We start from the raw sequence: 23,276 nt of genomic DNA, 5'->3' as shown, positions 1-23,276 counted from the left end.
AAGAAATTTTCATGTAGACACAGATGAATTAGGTCCCACCGCTGAAGAATACGAAACAATGTTAGAGCAGTATGAAAATCAAGAACAATTATCTGATCTCAATGATTACATAAAAAATCAATATGATGTTCTTGACAACGATGACAAAGAAGATACACAAGAATTCGTAGATATTCATTTTTTAGATTAACGAATTCGTCCTTACCTTATTTTGAATGTAGGACGAATTCAGGGCAAATTCTTAAAATCTTGATTGATACGGGTTCAAATAAAAACTATATCCAACCTGGACTTATAAAAAATCCTTTAGAAAATAAAACCCCGTTTTTTGCAAACTCAGTAGGAGGAAAAACAGCAATAACACAACACACTTTTATTAATCTTTTTGACAAAAATTGTTGCCCTCTACAATTCTTCCTTTTACCAACCCTTAAATCTTTTGACGGAATTTTAGGAAACGATAGCTTAAAAAAATTATCTGCTGTCATTTATACGTCAAAAGACTACATGCTTATAGACAATAGAATAAAAGTGAAAATAAAGCAGAAATTATCTAGATCTGTGAACACTATCGACCTTAGGACAGACCATTTAACCCCACAAGAGAAACAAAAATTAGATCTAGTGATCCAAAGGCATAAATCACTCTTTGGGGAACCAAATCAAAAACTTACTTACACTACGACAGTAGTCGCCGATATTCAGACTACCAATGTCGAACCAGTTTATTCAAAATTTTATCCCTACCCTATGCATTTGAAAGGAGAAGTAGAAAAACAAATAAAGGAACTCCTCGATCAAGGTATAATTAGACCTTCACGGTCACCATATAATTCACCCATCTGGATCGTGCCAAAAAAATCAGATGCATCAGGCAAAGTGAAATACAGAATGGTGATAGACTATAGAAAATTAAATAAGGAGACAATTCGAGATAGATATCCCATCCCAGAAATAAATGAAATCCTACCACAAATAGGAAAAAATAAACTGTTTAGTGTATTAGATTTAAAAAGTGGATTTCACCAAATATTACTTAGGGAAAGTGAAAGAGAAAAAACTGCCTTTTCTATTAATAATGCAAAATACGAATTCACTCGACTTCCATTTGGTTTGAAAAATGCTCCGTCCATATTCCAACGAGCCTTGGACGACATTCTTAGGGAGCACATTGGCAAAATATGTTTCATCTATATGGATGATATAATAATATTCGCAGAGGATGAAGATTCACATCTCAAGAATATTTCAACCATATTCGAGACATTAGAGAAAGCCAATATAAAGGTACAACTCGACAAATGTGAATTTTTGAAAAAAGAAGTTGAATTCCTAGGTTTCATAATATCCGATTCCGGTATAAAAACAAACCCAAAAAGGGTTGAAGCAATAGAAAAATTTCCACTTCCGTTAACACTAAAAGACTTAAGATCATTTTTAGGACTTTGTAATTTCTACAGACGCTTTATTAGAGATTATGCCAAAATTTCTAAACCTCTGACAATATATTTAAGGGGGGAGGCAGGACGTGCGTCCAAATACGTTTCCAATAAAATGGCTATAGATCTCGATCAAGAAGCAGTAGAAGCTTTTAATAAATTAAAGAGAATATTGTCATCGGAAGACGTAATATTGGCATATCCCGATTTTAATAAAGAATTTGAACTTACTACTGACGCTTCGCACTATGCAATGGGCGCAGTGCTTTCACAAGATAATAAACCAATTGTATTTTTGTCTAAAACTTTCAAAAAGGAAGAGGAACATTATGCAACAAACGAAAAGGAGATGCTTGCAATTACTTGGGCTCTCAAATCCCTCAGAAACTACCTTTACGGTTCTGCCAAACTTAAAATTTATACCGATCACCTTCCACTGACATACGCATTGAATAATAAAACAGCTAATTTCAAGCTAAGAAGATGGAAAGCCTTCCTTGAGGAATTCAATTACGAATTACTATACAAACCCGGTAGTACAAATGTAGTTGCCGATACACTATCAAGACCTCCTAAAGAACCAGAAGAGATAAATGCTCTGACTTCGACCCAACACAGTCATGAAAGCTCATCTCATAATTTAATACAATACACTGACGCTCCGATAAACGCATTTAAGAATCAAATTCTCATCTCTTCAGAAGATGATGAACCATCTTATAAATTTGAAATTGTCTTTCCAACTTATCACAGACATACTATAAATGAACGAAATATTACACCAGAATTTCTCAGAGACATTTTGAAGAAATATTTAAACCCATCGGTAACAAACTGCTTAAAGACTAATGACGAAATCTTGGGAGTATTGCAAGAAGTGTTCCGTGATAATTTCACACAATACAAAGTCAAATATTCAAGACAAATGGTAACCGACTTGAAAAATGATGAAGACCAAGAAAACAAGATTATTGCTGAACATAATAGAGCACACCGAAATAGCGTAGAAAATAAAGCACAGTTATTGACAAAGTACTACTTTCCCAGAATGCAAGCTAAAATTAAGAAAATAGTCGATCAATGTAAAGTTTGCAAAGAAAACAAATACGATAGACATCCTAATAAGATAGGCCTACAGGAAACACCTATCCCACAAAATCCTGGACAGATTGTTCACATAGACATTTACATAACCGAAAAGACATCCGTATTGACGGCTATAGACAAGTTTTCTAAATACGCTCAAGCAAAAATTCTGAAATCAAGATCAGCAGAAGACATTAAAGAACCACTTAGGGAATTAGTCATATCCTTTGGAATTCCTGAAATAATAGTTATCGACAACGAAAGATCTTTTAATTCCAAAGCAATAGTTTTCATGTTAGAAAATCAGTACAACATCAAATTGTTCAAAATCCCGCCGTACAGTAGTACTGTAAATGGGCAAATTGAGCGGTTCCACTCTACACTGTCAGAGATAATGCGATGTCTAAAAGCACAGAACTTACACAAATCCTTCTCAGAGCTTTTACATAGATCCATTTACGAATATAATAACACAATACACTCAAGCATTCAAAAGAAACCAGTTGAAGCATTTCTTGGAAAAAGGGCAAACATGAGTCAGGATGATATAGAGAAAGAAAGATCCGAAATTGCCCAAAGGCTTAAAGAAAAACAAGCAGAAGATATTAACTACCACAATAAGAAAAGGACTCAACCAAAAACCTATACGCCAGGAGAAATCATATTCGTAAAAGAGAATAGGAGACTTGGGACAAAGTTAAGTAAGGCATACAGACAAGAAATAGTAAAAGAAAACCAAAATACAACTGTTATTACAGAATCAGGAAAAACCGTACACAAAAACAATATCAGAAATTAAGAAATCAAATATTTTCAGATTTTTATTCGCCACGGCGACCGCCTATGTCAAGATTTTGGACTATACAAACTCTCAAATTGTTGCGTTTGATTCCGGTTTGGCAAAAATTCAAGATGGTAACTTCAGGATAATTCATATCATTGACATCGACAAATATCAAGAAACAATAAATTCCCTACAAAACATCCTTTCCCAGAACATAACCAAACACCATTTCCTTCATCCCTTCCTAACCCATGAGCTGACAGAGATTCAAGGATACTTGGACCGTTTGAAGCCAAACGTGAAAAATAAACGATCATTGAATTTTATAGGTTCAGCGTGGAAATGGATTGCTGGAAATCCAGACCACGATGATTTTGAAATAATAACTCAGAAAACTAATGAAGTTCTAGAAAACAATAATAAACAAGTTGTAATTAACAAATTGTCATTGAGAAAAATTAATGAGTTAACACAAATAACTAATGAAATAATAAAAGTATAAATTACAGTGATGTAAACAGAGATAGATTAAGTTCAAAATTAAAATTTAAAATAGAAATATTAAAACAAGAAATTGTAAATATTCAATACGCTATCCATTGGGCAAAAATAGGAATTGTAAACTCATTCATACTTTCATCTGACGAGATAAATATTATTAAAAATATAATTGAAAAAGATTCAATACCGTTTGTTAATGTAGAAGAAATCTTTGAATTTGCTCAAATAAAAATCGCAACTAATAATCAATCTATCATTTATATTATTAGAATACCAATGACAGACAACAAAGTTTGTAATAGATTATTACTTAAACCTATAAAATTTGAGAAGTTCGTCAATAAATTAAAATTCGAAAATGTAATAATGTGCAAACAAGATTTAAAATTATACGGAATCAAGAGTGAATGCATGAAATACAATAATATAAGTATCTGTAATAGCATAAACTTAGAAGCTATAGAGAATAACACCTGTATTTCTAATTTGTTAAATAGCAAGACATCGAATTGCACGGTAACTGATAACAAAACAGTACCAACAGTTGAAGAAGTTTCTCCAGGAGTAATCCTGTTAAATAATTTCAATGAAACAATCCTAATAAATAATGTTGCACGAAGACTTATTGGATCGTATGTCATCCAATATAGCAACACTACACTAAGTATTTCCGACAAATCATATTCCTTTTTTGAAATAAGCCATATTCAACCATTACCGGCGATTCTGCAACCTAGGGAGTCTGTTCTCAGTATAGAAGAGACGCTCTCTTTAGAGTCAATTAAAGAAATTCAAATTAGTAACACAAAAGCCATAAATTTATTGGGAGGCAAATACGAGTGGGGTCAAACCACAAATTTTGGACTTACCTCCTTCGCGATAATATTGATAATCGTTTTCATTATAAGGTCCAAGATCTGCAAAAGGGGAAAAGAAATTATACTCACCCCGTCTATAGCAGATTCATGTCCGTATGACGCACGTAATCGTGTTCCTATGCCGGAAGTAGTGGAATTGCCGGGAATACGAAGAATTTCTCATATTCCCTATTTTTGACCGATCGAGGACGCTCGGTTTAAAGAGGGGAGGAGTTAACGTTAACTTCTTTATTTCTGTTTCTGTTGCGCGTGCAAGTTCGATGGCACTTAAATATGCTTGCAAAATGCTTACAATGCATTCATGTCATTCATTCGTATAAACAACAGACAAATGCTTACATTTTAAGAAACCTAACTCTAAGAAATAATAAAATCAAAAGTGCTAACGTTGCACTAAATACATTGTCCAACAAAACTTAATTTTAAGAATAAAGGAAAAATAAAGTCAGTCCCATTTTGTCACTCGAAAAAGAACGTTATGTTTAATTTATATATGGGAGCTATAGCTGTCTCTGAACCGATTTTCTCCAAATTTGTTGTATTTGCTTTAAGGCCACATATGCCAAAATTTGGGCCATTTGGGCTGATATTGGCCATTTGGTGGTCAATTAACCCGAAATCGGATGAAGATATATATGGGAGCTATATCCAAATCTGAACCGATTTCGATAAAATTTAAAACAGCTATTTCTGTGCTCCATCTAATACCTGGTACCAAATATCACGGTTGTGGAGAGCATAGTAGGAATGTGAGGGACTTCAAGATCAAATCGGATGAGAGATATATATGGGAGCTATAGCTATATCTGAACCGATTTTCTCCAAATTTGATATACTTGCTTCTAGGCCGAACTCAGTTGGGTGTGCTAATTTAGTAGAGCTCCACATAAAAATTAAAAGTTTTTATGGCAGAATTTAATCATACATGCTATGATTATAATTATTATTTAAAGTTCAAAGGACTAAAAATGCCGAAGCATTTGTATCTTTTAAATTCGGACTTGTATTGCCCATTTGGTGCAAAATTCAATTGAAATCAGATGAAGATATATATGGGAGCTATATCCAAATCTGAACCGATCTCGATAAAATTTGGCAAAGATATTTCTAAGCTGTATTTGATATTTTTCCCTGAACATCGTTGTTACGGAGTGCATATTACGGCTGTGGGTAACAAATACAACAAATCGGATGATATGGGAGCTATAGCTATATCTATATATATCATAAGCTATATCATAAGTGCCAAATTCCATCCGATTTGAACAAATATTAGACGTTTGGTGTACAATAAAAAGTAAATCGGACGAAGTTATATATGGGAGCTATATCCAAATTTGAACCGATCTTGATAAAATTTAGCAAAGGTATTTCTGAGCTGCATTTGACATATTTCCCCAAATATTGTTGTTATAGAGTGCATATTACGGCTGCATAGGTCAAAAATAACAAATCGGATGAACAATATATATGGAAACTATAGCTATATCTGAACCAATTTCGATCAAATTTGGCATACTTATTTTCAGGCCTAATTTGGTTGTATGTGCAAAATTCCATTTTATTCGGGCTGATATCACACGTTTGTTGCACAATAAAAGGCGAATCGGACGAAGATATATATGGAAGCTATATCTAAATTGTGACCGATTATCCAATTTCAATAGGGTTTGTCCTTGGGCCAAAGAAATGTTGTTTGGAAAATTTCATCTCAATCGGATAATAAATGCGACCTGCATTTTGTTCACAAGAATACATGGACAGACGGACGGACGGACCGATTGACTGACATTCATAAATCAACTCAGAAAGTGGTTCTATGAAGACCCTCAAAAGTAAATATGGGTCTATCTCGCTTCCTTTTCCATGTTACAAACAAATGCACAAAGGTAGAGTACCCTTACCACTATGTGGTGTAGGGTATAAATATCGAATGTAGCCGTATATTAGGGTCTGTACGACGACGTGGTCCTGCATAGGCGACTTTTGTCACAAGCTATTACAATATTTAAATGCGAAACTTGAAAAAAATCTGTTTATAATGTAGCTAAAATCATAAAAATACCGAATATAGGGAGGTACCATGGGGGTTATAAAACGTGGCCCTGCACAGACAATTTTCTGTCATAGGCTGTAATATCCATTACGAACTTCAAATGCGAAATTTGAACCAGTTCCGGTAAATAATGTCGCTAAAATCATCAAAATACCGAATATCGGGAGGCACCGTTATATGGGGGCCATACGAAGACGTAAACCTGCACAGACAATTTTCTGTCATAAGCTGTAGTAACCATTACGAACTTCAAATACCAAATTTGAAACAATTCCGGTGAATAATGTCGCTAAAATCATCAAAATACCGAATATCGGGGGATACCGTTATATGGGGGCAATACGAAGACGTGGACCTGCCCGGACAATTTTCTGTCACAGGCTGTAGTATTCATTATGAACTTCAAATACTAAATTTGAAATAGTTCCGGTAAATAATGTCTCTAAAATCATCAAAATACCCAATATCGGGAGGTACCGTTATATGGGGGCTAACACGAAGACGTGGACCTGCACAGACAATTTTCTGTCCTAGGCTGTAGTATTCATTACGAACTTCAAATACTAAATTTAAAATAGTTCGGGTTAATAATGATTTAAAGTCCTCATAAAACCTAATATCGTGAGGTTCCGTTATATAGGGGCTATACGAAGACGTGGACCTGCACAGACAATTTTCTGTCATAGGCTGTAGTATCCATTACGAACTTCAAGTGCGAATTTGAAACAATTCCGGTAAATAGTATCGCTAAAATCATAAAAATACCGAATATCGGGGGATACCGTTATATGGGGGCAATACGAAGACGTGGACCTGCCCGGACAATTTTCTGTCACAGGCTGTAGTATCCATTACGAACTTCAAATGCGAAATTTGAAACAATTCCGGTGAATAATGACGCTAAAATCATCAAAATACCGAATATTGGGAGGTACCGTTATATGGGGGCTATACGAAGACGTGGACCTATATGGCTCATTTCCCTCCATACTATGGTGGAGGGTATATTAAAATAAATAAATAAACTATGGAATTTTTAAATGTTGGTTCACTAACATCAACATTTATAAAATATAAAATACTCTTTGTCTCCTCATACATATCTTCCGCAATTTACCAAGAAAAAGAATATTATTTTACATTTGAGAAAAAAATCAAAAATAAAATAAATAAAATATTTTCATATCAATTTCACCCAAAAAAAAAACCAAACAAACCAAAGTAAATAAACAGAAAGAGAAAAAAGTAAAACAGCTGCCCCGGATAAATGATGTCATAAACGGACGGGCCAACCGTACAACTCCCATTAAAATACCACAACGCAACCGAACTAGGACAATTAGTTGAGTGTTGATTGCTTAATTGTATTGAATTACGGCAAAGCAGTGATAACCACTGGGACTCAAATGGCATTAGCATCGTAACCTGATAACACGCCGTTGGGTTTGGGGTGAAATTCATTTACGATGCAAATAACGACACTGGGGCACCAATGGATGATGCTTTAAGCCAGGGCCATTTGCTAATGGAAACATAAGAGGGTTATTAGTTGGAGGGGGTGGTATGGCCGGAGATGTCGAAACTCAAAATAGTAATTGTGGTGCAAATAGAAGTTGTAGAGGGGCTGTGGTTCGAGTTTGAAATGCATGGAATGTTTTGAAATTTATTTGTAAAAAGATTTATATAATTTTTTGAACTATATTACCAAAAAGGTGATAATGGCCTTCAAAATACATAACAACATATGTTGTGACATGTTGTGTTAGATGTCTAAAATCCAAATATGTAAACAAATTAGAATATACATTGGATAAAAACAAGTTGAAATGGATAGGGGCGTAGAGTCCATAGAATGATAACCCAGACCAATATATGTGCTAATAGAGTGAAATAAAAACTAGTTTATATTGCAATATGTTTTTTTTTTTTTTTTTTTTTTTTTTTTTGCCGAACAAATTATTTTCAATATTATGTGAGGATATGAGAAAAAAGTATCTAAGAAACAATGGAATACAAATCTGAAAAAGCTCTTGCGATTTTGTAATTCACATATATATGTGAAAATAAGCTGCTTTGTATAATTTACTAAGTAAAACAAGTTAAATGGAATCAGTCGGTATTGCCGAAAGCCATTGTTCGGTTATTTAAATATATTTTGATAATTATTCAAACTGTTGACCCTTCATAGGAAAGGTTCCGAAGGATTGGGCCAATATTTTCCATTCCATATCTGACATAAGTCTGAAAAAAAAATTAAAACGTATCGGTATTGGACTGTGCACCGATTACCACCTTCACATTATATGAGATATTTCACAATTTTTCGAAAAGTTCGCGTTTTATGAGAGTTATAATTATTTAAAATATTGACCCATTGTGGGGGAGGTATCAGAAGGTGTAGTTCGATATGAAACATCTTTACACCAGTTCATCTGTTGATAAAAGTATTGGGATGTGCCGAGTTTAAAAGTAATCGGATGTTCATTTCGCGTTTTATGTGTTTAATGGTTATTCCAAATGATGACATGTTGTAGAAGAGAGGTACTAGGAGGATCGGTCCGTTCAATCCGTCCCTCATTGAAATTTGAAGATAATCGGACTTTTATTTCACATTTTATAAGAATTATTCAAAATTTTGACCTATGATGAACAGGATGGATATTGTCAATTTTTGCACTTGACCTAGCACTAATAAAACAAGTTAAGAAGCAAAAAGTTCGGCCGGGCCGAACTTTTAATACCCTCCACCATTTGCAACGAATTTGGAAATTTTTAAAAAATAAAATCCTTAAAAAATTCTTTTAAAATTTTAAAAATACCGAATATAGCCATTATATTGGGGTCTATACGGCGTGGACATACATAGGCATTGTTTGTCATAAGCCATTACCATATTAAAATTCGAAACTTGAAATAAACGGTGAATAATGTAGCTAAAATCATCAAAATATCGTATATAGGGAGGTACCGTTATATCGGAGCTGTGCGAAGACCTGGACCAGCATAGACAATTTTCTGTCACAGGCTATAGCATCCATTACGAATGTCAAATACGACATCTCAAACAATTTCGGTAGGTATTGTACCTAAAATCGTCAAAATACCGAATATAGGGAGGTACTGATTTATGGGGCCTATATGAAGACCTGGACCCGCACAGACAATTTTCTGTCACAGTCTGTAGTTCCCATATTGAACTTCAAATACCAATTTTGAAACAATTCCGGTGAATAATGTCGCTAAAATCATCAACATACCGAACATAGGGAGGTACCGTTATATGGGGGCTATATGAAAACGTGACCCTACATGGCCCATTTACGAACTTAACCTGCCTACTAGAAAAATAAACATGTGTGCAAAATTTTAGCGTGATTACAACAGACAGACAGACGGACGGACAGACAGACAGACGGACATCGCTAAATCGACTTAGAATTTTAAGCTGATCAAGAATATATATACTTTGTTGGGTCTGACATGAGTATTTCGAGGAGTTACAAACGGAATGAGTTAATATACCCTCCATAGTATGGTAGAGGGTATAAAAATAGCAGGATTTTCAAAAATTGAATGATCCTCTCTATTTCTATGAGATAAAATATTTTCTAGAACAGTGTGGCTTGTTTGTTCGGGATACCGTAGTATTTTGTTGTTGCAAAATGGTCAGGCTTATCCCTTTATTGTTGTTTTTATAAAAACAACGTTTGTTTATTAGTGGAGAACGATGGTAATGTTTACCAGGGGGTAAGGCAGGGAATACCTAGGTTTCGGAAAGAGCCACCAATCCTCATCAGTTCCCTTGTTTTTTGTCTGAGATATTCTCCCCAGAAGTTATTTTAAAAATAACTTCTATGACAAAAAACATTTTTTTACCCAAGTGACGAGATCATAAGCTCAATAGAAGAGGAACCAAAGAATAAAATAAAACTAAAATTCTTTTGGAAAGTCTTCTAAATCTTACAACCGCACTTAATACACTTAATATTTAAAGGAAATCGAACATTTATATCTAATTTTATACGAAATCATGAATCCCGATAAATTATATATTCATATCAGATTTCTGGTTAAGAGAAATATTTCGATATAGACATTTGTATAGAATCGCCGACTTGTTTCGCAAGTTATGACAGATATACGTAATTGTGACCCTTTGTGGGTGAGTTACCAGATGGGGTTGGCAGATATATATCATATCATTATATATATCAGCTTCATAACAGATTTTGCGTTACCAACATTTTTAGATGTGAAATTTTAAGAGAGCTGGATGCTTATTTTGCTTTTTCTGAGTATTTTGTTTTTCAACATTTTGAACCCTTTGTGGGGGAGAAACAGAAGGAGTGCGTCAAATTGGTTATTCAAAATGTTGACCCTTTGTAGGGGAGGTACCAAAAGGAATGGTCGGATCTCTACCGTCTATATAACAAATCTTGTATTGGCGGAAATACTGAGATATACCAAGTCTGAATGGAATCGGATGAATATTTGCGATTTTATGATCGTTTTGGTTATTCAAAATATTGACCCTTTGTGGGGGAGGTCCGATCTCTACGGTCTTTACAACAGAACTTCTGTTAACGAAAATATTGAGATGTACCAAGCATGAATGGAATTGAATGTTAATTTAGCGTGTGATGAGCCAGACTTTGGGTTAATAAAAATATTATGATGTGTGTAATTTAAAGACAATCGGATTCTTATATCATATTTTATAAAAGTTATAATTATTCTTAATTTTAACCCTTTGTGGGGGAAGTACTTGATTGAGTGGACCAATATTGTCCATTTTCACACTTGACCTAGCACTGAAAAAATTGGGTCATTTTTATACCCTACACCACAAGGTGGTCAGGGTATTATGTCTTTGTGCATTTGTTTGTAACAGGCAAAAGAAAACGAGATAGACCCATAGTTCCTTTTGATGATCTGCATAGAATCACATTCTGAGTCGATTTGTGCATGTCCGTCCGTCTGTCCATGTATTTTTGAAAACAAAGTACAGTTCGCATTTATTGTCCTATCCAGATGAAATTTTGCGCAAATTTTTGAAATTGGAGATAATCAGCCAAAATTTAGATATAGCTCCCATATATATCTTGATGCGATTTGCTTTTATTGTGCACCAAACGTGTAATATCAGCCCGAATAGTATGGAATTTTGCACATACAACCAAATTAGGTCTGAAAATAAGTATGCCAAATTTGATCGAAATCTATTCAGATACAGGTATAGCTCCCATATATATTTTGTTCATCCGACATGTTATTTTTGTCATCCGCATCCATAATATGCACTCTGTAACAACAATATTTGGGGAAATATATCAAATGCAGCTCAGAAATACATTTGCTAACTTTTATCGAGATCGGTTCCGATTTGGATGTAGCTCCCATATATATCTTTATCCGATTTCAAGTTGATTGTGCACCAAATGGGTAATACAAGTCCGAATTTAAAAGATACAAATGCTTCGGCAGATTCAGTCCTTTGAACTTTAAATTATAATCATAGCGTGTATGAACTTTTAATTGTTATGCGGAGCTCTACTAAATTTGCCAAGTGGTGTAGGGTATCATAAAGTCGGCCCCGCCCGACTTTAAGGCTTTCTTTACTGGTTTTTGTTATATATTGAAAATTATTTTCTGTGGAAATATTGGCCCGTTGTGAGGGAGGTATCAGAAATAGTGGACCGATATTGCCCATTTCCAAACTCGATCTAAGTTTGATAATAATATTAATACGATGCAACAAGATTATACCCTCTGTAGCCATATGACTGAGGATATACAAATGCAGCACTATTTGATATGGCCAAAACGTGATTAATCGAAATAGCGATTTTGGACCCTAGGTCTCTTTGGACAAAATCCGTTGCAGGACATTTGGAGTCGATCTATGGGTGTCCATATTTCTGTCTATCTGGCTGGCTGGTGCACACATAACTCTGGAAGAGATATGGCCCAAACTTGCTAAATCGTAATTAATTATTATCAGACCAAGATCGTGTTTGGAAATGGGCAACATTGGTCCATTATTTCTGGTACCTCCCCCACAAAAGACTAAAAATGTCAAAGTTGTCAAAAATGTTTTAACTCCTTAAAACAGAAAGGGTCATTCGATTTTGTGCGAAATATCCCAATATTTTTATCAATGCTAAGTCGGGTGCTAAACACAATGGACAATATCGGTCCACTGCATCAAGTATCTCCCCCGCAAAATGTCAACATTTAAAATAATTATAATTTTTATGAAATGTAATATTAAATTTGAATTCTCTTCAAATTACAAACATTCCAATATTTTTTATTAACACAAGATCTGAAGATGGTAGATATAGACTTACCCCTTCTGGTACGTCCTCCTCAAAGGGTCAACATTTTAATTAACCAAAACGTAAAATCATAAAATTCTCTTTACAATACATATGACCTCTTCTTCTGGTACCTCTCCCCCAACGGGTCAAAATTGTGAATAGCGATGAAGATCATACAACGCGAATATGTATGTCTCTAAAATCATCAAAATACCGAATATTGAGAAGTACCGCTATATGTGGTCTGCACGAAGACATGGACCTACATAGACAATTGTCCGTCATAGGTTGAAGTATTCATTAAGAACTTAAAATACGAAATTCGAAAGAATTCCGGTGAATAATGTCGCTAAAATAATTATAATACCCAATAAAGGGAGGTATATTTGGGCTCAACGAAGATTTGAATCTGCATAAGCGATTATTTGTTATAGGCTATAGTAACCATTAGGAACTTTAAATACGAAATTCGAAACAATTGCGGAAAAAAATGCTGCTAAATCATCAAAATACCGAATATTGGGAGGTACTGTTGTATGGGGGCTATACGAGAACGGGGACCGACATGGACTATTTATGCAGAAATTTCAATATTCGAGGGGTATGCGACACTTCTGTCGTTAGAAACATACAATCCATGTTTCAAACAATTCTATTAAAAAACAGTAAAGAAAGTCCCAAAGTCGGGCGGGGCCGATTTTATGATACCCTACACCACTTAGCTAATTTAGTTGAGCTCCACATAACAATTAAAAGTTTTTATGGCAGAATTCAATCATACACCCTATGATTATAATTATAATTTTAAATTCAAAGGACTAAATATGCCGAAGCATTTGTATCTTTTATTAGACGTTTGGTGCACAAAAAAAAAGTAAATCGGACGAAGTTATATATGGGAGCTATATCCAAATCTGAACCGATCTCGATAAAATTTAGCAAATGTATTTCTGAGCTGCATTTGATATATTTCCCCAAATATTGTTGTTACAGAGTGCATATTACGGCTGCGGAGGACAAAAACAACAAATCGGATGAACAATATATATGGGAGCTATAGCTATATCTGAACCGATTTAGTTCAAATTTGGCATACTTATTTTCAGGCCTAATCTGGTTGTATGTGCAAAATTCCATACTATTCGGGCTGATATTACACGTTTGGTGTACAATAAAAGGCAAATCGGACAAAGATATATATGGGAGCTATATCTAAATTTTTACCGATTATCTCCGATTTCAATAGGATTCGTTGTTGGGCCAAACAAATGTTATTTGGAAAATCTCATCTCAATCGGATAATAAATGCGACCTGCACTTTGTTCACAAGAATACATGGACAGACGGACGGACGGACAGACAGACGGACAGACGGACGGACGGACAGACGGACTGACATGCATAAATCAACTCAGAAAGTAATTCTATGCGGATCATCAAAAGGAACTATGGGTCTATCTCGTTTCCTTTTGTCTGTTACAAACAAATGCACAAAGACATAATACCCTGACCAGCTTGTGGTGTAGGGCTATAGTCATTTAAATGTGGCTATAATGGCTATAATCATTAAAATACAGAATATCGGGAGGATGTGGGTTGTTCTGACTTAAATGGTCAATGTTTAGCCACAGTAGGCAAAACATTTTATGAACTCCGAGTACGGAATTTTCAGCGATTCCGCTAGAAACTGTTTCTAAAATATATGAAACAAGTAAAAAAACATTAAGTTCGGCCGGGCCAAACTTTTAATATCCTCCACCTTAGGGTAAAATAAACATTAGGAGAAATGTGGCAAAAACCATTAAAATGCCGAATATCGGGAGGTACCGTTATATGGGGGCTACACCAAAACGTGGCCTTATAATTATAATGTTTCGCCACACGAACTAGGACCCATTATGACCTACAAATACCAATTTTCAGACAAATCCGTGAAAAAATGTGGCATAAATCATGAAAATACCGAATATCGGGAGGTACCGTTATATGGGGATGTTACAAACGGAATGACAAAGTTAATATACCCTCCTTTCCAAGGTGGAGGGTATAAATATGGACTTATATAGACAACTAGATGAACCCGGTGCGCTTCGCTACCCCTTTTGATTTTATATGCATTCAAAATTTTATTTACGAATATATGTTGGATAAAGAAAAACAAATTTAAAAATTAAAAAAGAAATATTGCACTAATTTAATGCGTTAATAAACAAAATCATTACAAAAGCAGTAACATGACATGTATACACGAAAGGTTTGTCCTTTGGATTTATTTATTTCATAGCAAATACCAAGCGTGCAGGAAACTGCAATTTTTTTAAGTAGAGTGGTATTTCTATTGTAATTAGTGAATTCGAGATAGCAACATACTTCGCCGTAATAAGCGTATTTCAAATAAATTGTTGTGTTGTTTTTTAGTGTTAGCCTAAGGCGTTGTGGGTCAATGGTTCTTATTAAAATCATATCCCAATCTGATCCGATTTAAATATAATTATAAAAAAAATTACTTTTACACCAAACTCCGCCACACCTTTCATATTTCATTGAAATTGGTGCAATATATATATGGGAGCTATATACAAATCTTAACTAATTTCCAATTAATTTGTTACATTTATTATTGTAACCAAATTCCGCCACACATTCTGAATTTCATTGGTATCGGTCATATATATCATGTTTGGTGCATAACATGTATGAAATCGGCCGAAATATATATGTTAGCTATACCCAAACCTCAACTGATTTCAGTATAATTTGGCAATTTTTTCTGGTGCCAGATTTTGTCTCTCTCGCTTTGGGTGCATCAAATATGTGAAATCGGCTGAGTATATATATGGGAGCTATAATCAAATCTGAGCGTATTTGAATATAATTTGTCAAATTTATTTTTGTACCAAATTTAGCCACTCATGCCGAATTTCATTGAAATCGGAAATACGTATCGTTTTTAGTGCATAAAATAAACGAAATCGGTTGAAGATATATATGGGAGCTATATCCAAATCTGAACCGATTTCAATATAAGTTGACAAATGTATATTCGTTTTCATTTCCGCTACACATTCCAAATTATATTGAAATTAGAGATACATAGCGTATTTGGGGCATCAAATACATGAAATCGGTCGAAAATATATATGGGAGCTATATCCAAATCTGAACCGATTTCAATATAATTTGATAAATTTATTTTCAGATCAAATCCCTTTAAACATTCTAAAATTCATTGAAATCGAACATTCATATCGTGTTTGAGGCATCAAATGAACGAAATCGATCGGAAATATACATGGAAGCTATATCCAAATCTGAACCGATTTCATTATAATTTGGGAAATCAATTTTTTAGATAAAATCCATCACATGTTTCAAATTTCATTGAAATTTGGGATACATAGCGTGTTTGGTGCATCAAATGCTTGAAATCGGCCGAAAATATATATGGGAGCTATATCCAAATCTCAAACGATTTCAATATAATTTGGCAAATTTATTTTTGTTCCAAATTCCGTTACGCATTCCAAATTGTATTGTATCTGTATCTGTAATTGATCATTAGATATGTGCATACAAAATCTCAATTTTTGGGATTCTGATGCTATATCTCCAGTTCCAAGTGGAATTTCAAAAATGTATATAGCCTATGTTACTTTCAGGCGATGTTGTAGTATACTTGGAAATTTTCAGGAAAATCTTTTCAGCGGTTTTCGAGTCCATAAATTACAAACATACAAACATTTTCCTCTTTTATAGATATATATTTTCTTCCATTGGGGCAATCGGTGGCTTCCACACCACTCAGATCAAGATACGAAAATTACAAGTTAGAATGGATCAAACCCTTCACTACAACTAAATCTATTTAAATTGTTTATAACGACATTTGAAATTGAATTGATAAATAATGTTCATTCCTCCAATGCTACTACTTCACTATCTCCCATATTTAAATAACATTCCGAATACAATTTTCATTTGTCTTAACAAGTTGTTTTCATTATTTGTCTTTGTTTTTTCCTCGCTTTATTTGCAGTTTCACAGTACGTAGAACGCCACAGGAGCTTTAAAATCTAACAATATGGACTAACAGAGAGACAAAAAATCCATAGTAAAAACAAACAAACAAACAATTCAGCAAAATAAATAGAAGAAGCTCATGAAAATATTTTGAAAATAAAATAAAAAGTCAACAACAACTACAACAGCAAGATTTCAATGTGGGCGAACGTGTCCCGATACACTTCGTTGGAGCAGCAAAGTGAATAACAAGAATTTGGACAAAACGAAAACAGGAGCAGCAGCAGGGAGTCCGTCAATGAAATTAATTTTAATGAAATCAACAATTAAAGCTTAGACGAAACCAATTTCAAAGAACAACATAATTGAAACAGCTGCGAAAGGGCTGGGGCAGCCAGTGATTTAATGCATCAAAGGAATTGCAGTATTAATTGAAATAAAGCGAAGCGGAACGAAACGAAACGAAACCTTCTAAACTATCGTTGGCATCTGTTTTGCATATTTGCAGGATCTTGCCCCCCTCCTCCTCCTCCTCCAAGCCCTTACTAATTGCCAGCTCTTATTAATCAAATGATTGGGAATGATTCAACACGAGACTGGTGTACAACAGAGGATTATGAATAATCTACACCAGACCCTGGCCACAGTTGTAACCGAGACAGTTGCCGCTGTGATGGCACCCTCCATTATGGACAATAGTAATCCTGTCCCTTATAATAAGCTGGTGACCATGCCGGTCACGAACACAAGCCACGCGGCGACGACGACCAACACGAGCATAGCAAACAGAACTAGTCTCAGTAGTGCGAGCAGTGACAGCATTATTGTCGGCAGCACCGCCACCAGCCACAATCTTTCACAGTCGCATCCTTACGACACATCGGGTCTATTTTACTGGAGCGGTGATGGTGGTGGTGGTGGTGGTGGTGCTGTTGGGGTCAGTGGTGGAGATGGAGGTGGCCTTGGCATTAGCATGAGAGATGAATTCAGTCCTGGTGGCTTTGATCCCTCCTTCGGTTACGATGCAGACAATTCAACCTATTTCTATCACAATTTCAATGGCAGCGATTTCTCGTTCAGCTGCCAGGACCGAGATCCCCTCACAAATCTCACCTATTGGAATCTCACCTGTGATACACCTGTGGATTATGTGGTACCATTGTATGGTTATTGCATGCCGTTCCTGTTAATAGTCACCGTTCTGTCCAATTCACTGATTGTCCTGATATTAAGCAAAAAGAATATGTCAACGCCAACCAATTTCGTATTAATGGGTAAGTTAATAAAGAGACATAGAGAAGAGATGTGTATAGTTGGAATGTGGTTGTATTTAATATATCTGTGTTGAATGCCGTATGAGATGACTTGGTTGTATGACTTCGCCAATTTCATCATCCTTGAACGAAATATTTCCGAGATTAGGTATTCAGAGTAGTGGTGAGGCAGGTAATGGCTTGACAAGGGCGGTTCAATAATCTTGTTCTTGCGAGTGAAATTCGTTATATGAACCCCAAACAAAATGGGAATGCTGAAATGAAATAATTTTGGGAGTATGCATTTAAGTTACTGAAGATACAGACAATTTTTGAGAAGAATGAATAAAATAATCTAAACAACAAGTTAAAAAATATCAGTCGGTTTGGTCTGCACATGTATACCCTCAGTCAATTTTCGTTTGGGAATTCGTACTACAAGGGTACAAAAAGTACTAAATTGTAATAAAAATTGAATAATTAGCATTCGACAAATGGGATGAGTTAGAAAGTTTGGTATGGGTCACAGATGAAGTGCAGGATACATGAACCAAATGGTTTTAGAAAACTCCAACCTTAAGGTTACAAAAAATTCCAAAATGTTACTAGACTTTTAAAATGGTATCACTTTGATATTATGTGAACCGATGGGACTAAAAAACAATGAAATTTGGTATGAGAATCCGGGTTGGAAATTAAATTTGATATACGAAGTTGGTCATGGAATATGTACTTTGTGTGCGAACTATAAAAGAACTTAATTGGAAGAGGTGTTTTTAGTGTGAACGGATGATGCTAAAATTTTGAAATTTTGTATTGGTATCGCTGTTGATTGTAAGTTTGAGAATTGAAGTTGGTTTTTGAAACGTGTACGAAATTGTACGAAATTGTACGAAAAGTACATGATGGTACTATATTTTTTTGGGAAGAAGTGCTGATATAAGTAGGTGTTTTTGGAAATGTGTACTTAGTGTCATAAATGTACTAAATTTAAATCTTGGAATTGTATTCTCTGCTGGTGGGTAGATTTAAGATAAAGCGTTGGGTTTGGAAATTTGGCATTAAGATCAGTTTAAGTGTATAGCATTGAGAGTGGCAGGTGGGTTTGGAAATACATACTAAAAATTACTAAATTGTACTAAATTTAATATTTGAGTGAGAGATTGAATTGAAAGATCAAAATTTGTCATTAGGATAACGTTTTGTGCGGTATGGTTAACACATGGAAGCGGATTTGAAAATACATACTCAAAAGTACAAGAAGTACTAAATAGTATTACCTTTGGCATCTGGAAAAGGAGTCTTTGATGATGAGTAGGAAAGACAAACTAAAGTTTTTTATACCCTTCACCTAGGAAAGGAGGGTATATTAACTTTGTCATCCCATTTGTAACATACTTAAATATTCGTCGTAGACCCCATAAAGTATATATATTCATAATCAGCATAAAATTCTAAGTCGATTTAACGATGTCCGTCTGTCTGTCTGTCTGTATGTCTGTCCGTCTGTCTGTCCGTCTGTCTGTCCGTCTGTTTGTTGAAATCACGATACAGCCCACATTATTTGACGTAGAGCGCCAAAATTAAGTAGAGCAATTTAAATTGTGTCCAGGATGGTTGGTATTGAAAATGAGATATATTGGTCCACGTTTTGGTATAGTCCCCATATAACTGTACCTCCCGATATTCGGTGTTTTGATGGTTTTTGCCACATTTTTTCACGGATTTCTCTGAAAATTGGTAGTTGTAGGTCATAATGGGTACCAGTTCGTGTGGCGGAACATTGCATGTATAGGTCAACGATTTGGTATAGGCCCCATATTACGGTACTTCCCGATATTCGGCATTTTGATGGTTTTTGCCACATTTCATCGCGGATTTGTCTAAAAATTAATATTTGTGGGTCCTAATGGGTTCTAGCTCCATTGGAGAAACATTGTATGTATAGGTCCACGTTTTTGTATACCCCCACATAGCTGTATTTCCCGATATACGGTATTTTCATGATTTTTGCCACATTTTCCCGCGAATATGTCTAAAAATTGGTATTTGTGGGTCATAATGGACTCTAATGTTTCCTTTACCCTAAGGTGGAGAGTATTAAAAATTTGGGCCGGCCGAACTTAATTTTTTTTTACTTGTTTTTTCTTTTCAAATTTCAGCAATACATGTACCAAAAATAATTGATGTAAGGAGGTGGTTTTCGAAATGTGTACTAAGGGTAAGAAATATACTAAATGGTACTAAATTTAGTACAATTCCGTTTTGAGTGAACGGAATAAGCTAATAATAAGAACTGTTGGTATTGGGGTCAATTTTGGCGATAAAGAGGAAATGCGTACTATGAGTGCACGAAAAATACTAAATAGTACTATATTTATTACAATTTGGTATTCAGTGAACGGATAAAGCTTTAAATCTGAAATTCGGTACTAGGGTCGCTTTTCATGTGTAGCCTGAACATATGGAGGTAGTTTCGGAAACGTGTACTAAAATTGTACGAAATATACTGAATAGTATTATATTGGGTATTAGGTGAAAGGATGGAGATACAATTCTGAAATTTGATACTTAGAAAACTGATGGTATCTGTGTTTGTGATTTGGCGGTGGTTTGGAAATACGTCCTATATTTGTACGAAAAGTACTAAATGGTACTAAAATTGGTATTTGGCGAAGGCATAAGCCTGGAATTCGAAAATTTGATTTTGAAGTCTTATTTGGTATCTGGAATTGTGATATGAAGGTGGTTTTGTATTTTAACTGTACGAATAGAACTAAATAGTATTTTTGGTATTGGGTGAATCGATGGAGCCGGAATCCTGAAATTTGGTATGGATGTCACTGTTGGTACCTGTGGTTGTGAGAAGGATCTGGTTTTGGATATACATACTTCATTTTTTCTATATCGTACAAAATTATAAAATGGGCGAAATTAAAGAGCTGAAATCTTGAGATTTGTTATTAAGAGTCACTGTTGGTATCTGATGTTGAGATTGTCTTGAAAGTGTACTTTCACTATACGAAAAGTACTAAATTGGGTATTGTGTGAAGGGATAGAGCTAAAATACCAAAATTTGATATGAATATCACTCTTGGTGCATGTTGTTGAGAGATGGAGGTGGTTTTGGAAATTCGTACAATGATTAGTTGAAAATTATCAAATGGTACAAAATTTGCGTTGTGTGAGTGGATAGAGCATAATATTTAGTATTGACGTCACTGTTGGTTTTGTGGAATAACTGAAATATTTTTAGACAGAAAAATTGGACATGGAATCATTGAGCATGTTAAACCCATGTTCAATGGTTCCACGTCCAAATAAGCTCTTCGGCAAAATTTAAAACGTAAAATTTTGAAGACTTTTTGGTTCAAAAAGTAATAATTTTTTGTTTGTGTTTTTCGATAAAGGAAGGTGTTTTATGGGTGAAATATATCAAAAGGAGTGGCCCTGGCACTTAATAACCTCAAACGCTCAAATTACTTGTCAACGCAGTCTACGTGGACTAGAACATATATCCTAGAATTGAGACCGACATGACTTACTTGCACAATCCACTTTATAATTTTTGATCCAGCTTCCAGCATCCATTCCCAATATCTAAAATTTTTTAGTCAATCATCTCTATTTTTTTGCACAAAAATTAAATAAATTTTAGCTCAAATGCTAAACAAACAACATCACTTTGTAAAATTTAATTTTAAAGCAACAAGAGCACAATATTCAAATTTTGATATTCTTTTAACGCTTTGGGCCATGAGACATGATAAAATGATTAAATTAACTGCAACAAAAACAACAACATCGGCAAGCTTTACATAGCGATGATGTCGTCAATTGTCAGAAAAAAATTGTTAAAACAAAAAAGAGAATAATAACAAAAACACCGAAAAAAGTTTCAAACATCTATACACAAATATTTTAAATTGGTATTTCTACTTTCATCAGCATTGTTCTTTTATTGTTGGAATATTTTCTAAAATGCCCCCCTTTGCATTGTTTTCATTTTTTGCTATTTTCTCTGTTTTTTTTTTTTTTAGTTGAAAAATACACTACACCCTCCAAATGTCAGCAATTTGAGATAATTTTTATGAAATTCTAAGCATTTTGATTATCTTTTCCTGTGTTTATTTATTTTATCGAAGTTTTAGCGCTATTCCTTTAAGAAAGTTTGGTTGATGGTATCGCAAATTGAAATTTAAAGTATTTATACCTTACACCACATAGTTGTAAGGGGGTTATGTATAGCATTTTCAGATTAAATGAAACCTTTTGCAATTCAAATGAAACTTTTTGCAGCGGAAATGAAACCTTTTGCAGTGGAATTGAAACCTTTTGCAGTGGAAATGAAACCTTTTGCAGTGGAAATGAAACCTTTTGCAGCGGAAATGAAACCTTTTGCAACCGAAATGAAACCATTTGCAACCGAAATGAAACTTTTTGCAAATCAAATGAAACTTTTAAATTTATAGAAGGAAAAATAACAAAACGTTTTTATTTTTAGTAGTTTTTAAATTAAATCAATTAATTATAACTAATATATTGACAAAGAGTATTTTTTTATTGATTATAAATATCTACATTTATTTATATTATTTCTTACATTTTCAATTATTGTAATAACAAATGGTTCTTTATTGATTTGATATAAAATGCTTCCATATTATTAAATTCCAAATGCTTAACGCTAAAAAGAGAAATTTAAACAAATTTTGGCCATACCATACCTATGCCAGGACTGAAATGTGAAATTAAGCTTTACCACAATTTTTTATAGTTATAGTCTACTATTAATCTTACCTAATAAAGGATTCCCGCTTCGCAGATTTATTGATTATGGAGATAGAGCAGTCGAGATTTCAATAGACAGATAAGTGGAAATCATTAAATCAACTATGATCATGATTGCATATACTGTATGGGATCTGCGACGAATATT

The 23,276-nt window shown here is 34.4% G+C and overlaps 1 protein-coding gene across 3 annotated transcripts in view; it reads left to right on the top strand.

Moving 5' to 3' along the window:
- The window catches only part of LOC101897029 (sex peptide receptor), a 396,118-nt gene that overhangs the window by 315,138 nt on the left and 57,704 nt on the right, over nucleotides 1–23,276 (top strand). For all 3 annotated transcript variants that reach the window (XM_059122553.1, XM_059122554.1, XM_059122555.1), the window contains exon 4: nucleotides 17,101–18,358. In XM_059122553.1, coding sequence (XP_058978536.1) covers nucleotides 17,665–18,358 — 694 coding nt within the window. In that variant the 5' untranslated portion in view covers nucleotides 17,101–17,664. The remainder of the gene's footprint in view (nucleotides 1–17,100; nucleotides 18,359–23,276) is intronic.

The sequence above is a fragment of the Musca domestica genome, unplaced genomic scaffold (genome assembly GCF_030504385.1).
Source record: "Musca domestica strain aabys unplaced genomic scaffold, Musca_domestica.polishedcontigs.V.1.1 200, whole genome shotgun sequence".
Lineage (NCBI taxonomy): Eukaryota > Metazoa > Arthropoda > Insecta > Diptera > Muscidae > Musca > Musca domestica.
The sequence above is the reverse complement of the archived record's forward strand: the minus strand, read 5'-3'. Positions and strand labels throughout refer to the sequence as shown.